Consider the following 6,000-nt stretch of genomic DNA (forward strand, 5'->3'; position numbering starts at 1 on the left):
AACAAATAAAAGCGATATATAATATATTTTATTCGGTTTAACTTATTTTATTTCGATTATTTTTCGCGTTTCCTTACAGAAAAATGTTTAAACAATTATTAGAAGCTTCGAAAAACAATCCATTTCACGCAAGATGCGAATCCAAGACCGGCCGATCGATTTCTGATGCTTCTACCGAAGGTAAATACAAAAAGTAAAAGTTTTATAAATGATTATTTTACTCCTTTTGAGTGTTAATTAGAGAATAAACCGGAAACATTTTTAAAAATAATATAATTTTAGCTAACACTCCATTATTTCAGTAGGTTAATCTTGTTTTATTGAGGTTAAAGTTTTTTATAGGTAAATAAAATGAAATTTAAACGTCTGTAAAGAATACTTTAAGACATTTGTTTATAAACTGCTATTCTTGGAAATTTTCATTACTTAATGAATAACGTATCAATCTTTGATTCTGCATATAGGGTGATGATTAGCCAAATTTTTTCATTATATTTATAATAAATTTTACTTTTTAAACGGGCATTCGTTAAATTAATGGGTAGATGTTCACCTAGGTAGCCGCAACGGCGGTATCATGTTTAACAATTTAGTCCACATGACTGTGCCAGCTTCGAGTAGCCCACTTGACTGTTGATGGAGTACTCAATCTTATATAGTTTCAGGGGATGTGGGGGATTGCCCCACTTGGGTGCTGAGGTGTGAGTGATAACGAGCACCAAGGCACACATGGTAGATTGATACATGTTAAAAACTGACCTTCAGAGACAAATATCACGCAAAGGAAGGGCCAACAATAATAGGGATGGTGTGATTTATGTAAAAAATGTAAAATAAAACATCAATTTTGCTTAAAAAGTAGTGAAAACGACCGGTGCCCCGTTAACAGAGATGCTGCCATTGGAGCTACCTAGGTGACCATTTACCAATTAATGTATTGACTTACTAATTATAATTATTATTATATACTATAAATATATACAGTATATATGTCACAGCCACATGATGATATTTGTCATTTCATGAATTGGTACATCTAATAGATATTTAATTAAAACATTAATTAAAAATTTAAACATGCCAGGACAAAATTAATACAATACTAATTTAATGCATAGAAGTATCACAAAAAGTGTCTTCTTAATTTCTAACATCCTTTACACCTTGGGAACTAACATATTTTTACATATTGAGGCAGGAAAAGTAGCCTATAAAAGAAGGTTGACTCCACTGTCAGGACTGTTTGTTCCCGAGGTGAAAAGGACATCAGAAATTAAGAAGACACTTTTGTGATACTTCTATGCATTAAATTTATAATGTATTAATTTCATTATGGCATGTTTAAGTTTTTAATTAATGAGATAGATTTTTAATATTAATTAAAAATCTATCAAAGTTTAAAAGTTTGGCATGCCTAAACGTTTTTAAAGATAAATACTATAATTGCACATGGACTTGAAAAGTTTGCCATCCTTGATACAGTGCATTGAAATATTCATTGCACTTCCAATTTTATTTGCTATAACCATATTTTTTACTTATCTAAAGCAGGACCAATTCTTTTTTAAAATTAAAACAAAACTAATTAAACATTCAATTCATTTGAATGTTTTGATTTTAACTGATTAATTTAATATTGTTTTTGTTCAGTAGAAGCCATTGTGTATGCTAAACTTCATTCATAAGCTTCTGTTTGCTAATCCAGATTCATAATTGCAAGATATCAAGTTATCAGTTTTTTTATTTCTAATTTAATGCGTTATCTTAGCTCTTATCATTTTTAAAAGTGAAATTTATCTTATAACACATCAAAAGTGCATGAAAGAAAAATTATCATTAATATTTTTAATAAGTTTTTTAGTTTATTTTCATTAACATGTCAGTAATTAAAAAAAATTATCGTAATGATAAAAAAATAGAGTACAGGTAATTCTCATATAATGTAATAGTTAGGTTCTTATAAAATCTTATATAATGCAAAACTGTGTTATACAAGACTAAGAGTGAATACAAAAGAGAGTTACTTTTCAAAAGTTAACAAAAGTATTCTATTCTTTTATTTTTAACAAAGTCATTATATTTATATGACTATTAAAACTTGCTTTTTGTTAAAAACTAGAAATTCTCCAAGCATGATGGGCTACTTTCTTGTAGAAATTAGTCCATCATTTCTATGAGAAAGTAGAGATTGAAGAATTGAAAAGAGTACAGATTTCAAGAAATTCAAGAATAGCTAATGCTCCTACAAATTAAGTAACTTATACTGCCTATTGAATGCTTCAATACATTTACAGCACAATACATTTTAAATAACGGGCTTGCTAGATTGTTACTTTTGATTGGATAATAGAATATCATGTGGTCACTATAAAAAGTTTTTTTTTTAATTGTTGTAGAAGCAACACAATGTGGCAATCTTTTTTTAAAGTTTAAATTTAATGAAGTAAGTTTAAAATATGCCATTTGCCAAAATATTTAAAAATGCAACTTAAGTGCGATCACTCATCTGAAATCGATAAAAAGTTTATTCTACAGCTAAAATTTCCATAAAATAAATAGTCTATACAAGTAATAATCAAATTTTTACGTAGCTGTTCAATGGTCTTTAAGCTGAAGATAATGTTTAAAAAATTGTCAAAAATGTTTATTTTATTTTTTGAGTTTGTGTTGGTATTTTTTGAGTATATTTCTGGTATAGTGAAGTGCTTTGGACCAAATGTCTTATAATGTAATGTATATGTCACAAATGCACTATTCATTTTAAGTTTCCACTCTTCATTGCTGCTAGCACAATAAAATGAAAATGTTCATGTTGAAAAATATCTTGACCTTCTGAATTTTCTTTTGTAGCATTTTGATTTTATTTATTCTCTGTTATCTTTAAAAATTAGTAACCTTGGTTTATTTGCTTTTGCTTCATAATCTTTGTATGCAGCTAAGCATTTATGAAGCTCTTTGAATTGTCTGCTTCTTTTAGTTAAAGAAGCCACGTTCAGAAAATAAAATTCTAATTTTTCAGTTAAGCCTATGTCTTTCTGTATTCTTTTTAGTTTAAAATTTAGAATTTAAGAATTTTTATCTATGTCTGATATCTGATATCTGATGTCATTTCTACGAAATTACTTCTTTACTATCTTTTTTCTACTAGTACAGATTGTTTCATATATCTTGGCCAGGAAACTCGCAGTAAACAATCAGGCCTCTGGGAGTTTTAAAGTTCTAGAGCCTCTTTTTGGTAGCTATATTGATCTTGTTACAAATTTGTCAATTTGTTCCTTTTACTAAGTAAATAGACTGATCCCTGCTACTGTGCAGTTTTATAGCTTGGCTATGATTCATGAAACAAGCTGTAATTCTTGAATATTTTCAATAGTCATATCACTAAAGCCTTCCTTTTCTACTGACTTAACAAATTCTACTATTGCACAGGTTTTATTTTCTGCTGATTCAACATATTTTTGAATGAACTGACTGGTCATGCATTTTTCCAACACACATCTAATGTTAATGGCTTTATTTCTTCAAATGATCAATTAGTAAAAAATGAACTAATCTTTCATAGCATATGAATTACTAGTGAAGTGAAGCAGCTAGTGTGGATATTTGGATAATTTTTAATTTGCACTTATTTTAATTTAATCTGTGTTATAAAAAATAATTGTTATTATGACCCCATTTTGTAGTGATTTGCTCAGTTCTCTATTTTCAGGAATACATCTTGAGCATTAACTGATATATGAGAATATATTAAAGTTGTATTAATGGTATCTGTTTTACAATAGAGATGAAATTTGATAGGTACTTATTATATAATGTAACTTGTTTTAAGGAGAATTTAGAAGCATTTTTCCTTAGATGAAAGTTATATACAGCTTGTTTCAATCAAATTTACAAATTTTTTCAATCAGCTAAGATTCATGAATCTTAGCTGATTGAAAAAATTTGTAATTTGTAAATTTGTAAGATTCATGAATCTTAGCTGATTGAAAAAATTTATAATAGTAAGAATCAGTCTATTTACTTAGTGAGAGAATTGTTTGATGAATCTTTGACAGGTCACTGTGATTATATTAAGATTTTATTATTGTTGCTTTTCTTCTCCTATATAATATAAATTCAAAGATGTTTTTACTTTCTGTATTACATCTGCACAATACACTTTTGAGTTACACTTCAAGTTCTGTGAAGATTTTAATAGAAAATTAGAATCACGTTTCAGAAAAATCAATAATCCAGTGTAATTAATATTATATTTCTATGCTTAAAACTTCTGTACTGTTACTAACTTTGGTAAAAATTTATTAAAGTTCTTCAGTTTATTTAGGGCTCAAAGACAAATTGATTATATGATGGTTACAATTTCCTTTCCATTGCATAGTAAATTACACTTAGCAAAAATACTTTAGTTTTTCTATTGCTTGTACAAAGCCTGATGTATTAATACTAAACCAAGCAATTGCCATAATTATTATAATTATTAATTTAGATAAGAGATGTCACCTAAGGGTGCGACTATTCAGATGTAAGTGAGAATATGTGACGAGAAGAGGTGAGATATGATCAAACCCTGTCAGATATATGCGAGAACCAGAAATTCTTTGTGAGAACTATATTGCTCACAACCTCTTGCTTGCTACTAAATTTGTGTCTGCATAGTTGCACCCTAATATCTACCTCTAGTAACAAATTACTTATTTTCTGTTGCCTGTATCATCATCATTATTGCAATTTATTTTAATTATTACAAAGTTAATTTTATGTTTATATTATCGTTAAAAATTTGAAAAAAAATTGATAAATGACATCAATTTGTGTTAAAGAAAAACTAACAGTTTTGGAAGAAAAAGATTAAATGCTGAAAGAAAATTTGATATTGCTTCTTTGACATTATCTATAAGTTTAATTGAGCTGACTGATAAAAAAATTCATTTTAAAATATAGTTATAAGAAAATATATTTTTTTATAGATACAGTGTATTATTTAGTGTACTATATCACTGATAAATTTGAATTATCAATGTACTTACTATACAGTGTATAGTACGTTGATAATGCAAATGATATAGTATATTTGAATTTTCAATGTACAGTTGACCCCCCCCATAACACGGGTTCATATAATGCGGATTTGTATATTGCGGCAAAAAAATTCGTATAAAGACACTAAAAGAGACTCATAAAATGCGGTAAAACGTCATCGCCGACTTGTGTCGCGACAGGATTGGTCAAATCTGGACCATTAGTGGACAAGCATCCAAACTACTTACATGCTACGGAGAGTTTAGGCGGGTAAGTTGAGTTTACTATCATCTGTACAGTATATAAATTAGGTACTGTAAGTCTAATACAGTACTGTAATTTTATACATTTCTTGTAAAAAAAACATTTCTTTCAAACAGCCATAGTCTGTAAACTGCACACATGCCAGGCTGTGATTGGCTCATGTATTTAAGGATTCCTACAACGTGAAATTCTTATAAAGTGGAATGTATCTACCGCGTTATAGGGGAGTCGACTGTACTATATGATTTAGAAACAAAGTTTAAAGGACAAAGCTTCTAGTAAATTATACTTAATTGCAGTAGTTTTTAGCATTTTTTACCTGTTTTCCCACATGTATTTTCACCTAACTTTTGGTACAGCTAGCAGTGAAAAAAGAAAAATTCATTTCTGCCCATTTATCAATATAAAAACATTTAAATTTATACTAGAGATTTATTACAGGAAAAAATATGTAATTATACATTTATATTTGATATTGCTGCAGTTTTATTAAGATATTTTATTAGAAAAAGATGCCATTATTAATGGAAAATCTAGACAGAAAAAGATCTAAAAGTTCAAAGAAATAAAATTTATTTTAGATGCTATAATCACATTCAAAATTTAGTTTGTCTATGTTTAAATGAAAGCTATATACAGTGGGTGATTTGTTAACGAACATAATCCATTCCAAGACTTTGTTCGCTATCTGAATTGTTTGTTAACCATAATTTTTAT

The 6,000-nt window shown here is 28.1% G+C and overlaps 1 protein-coding gene across 1 annotated transcript in view; it reads left to right on the forward strand.

The window, feature by feature from the left end:
• The window catches only part of LOC111612623 (phosphate carrier protein, mitochondrial-like), a 29,135-nt gene that overhangs the window by 97 nt on the left and 23,038 nt on the right, over window positions 1-6,000 (forward strand). The window contains exon 2 of the mRNA XM_023353865.1: window positions 80-180. Coding sequence (XP_023209633.1) covers window positions 84-180 — 97 coding nt within the window. The 5' untranslated portion in view covers window positions 80-83. The remainder of the gene's footprint in view (window positions 1-79; window positions 181-6,000) is intronic.

The sequence above is a fragment of the Centruroides sculpturatus genome, unplaced genomic scaffold, assembly GCF_000671375.1.
Source record: "Centruroides sculpturatus isolate CEXI.00-Female unplaced genomic scaffold, Cexi_2.0 scaffold1799, whole genome shotgun sequence".
In the NCBI taxonomy this organism is placed as follows: Eukaryota; Metazoa; Arthropoda; class Arachnida; order Scorpiones; family Buthidae; genus Centruroides; species Centruroides sculpturatus.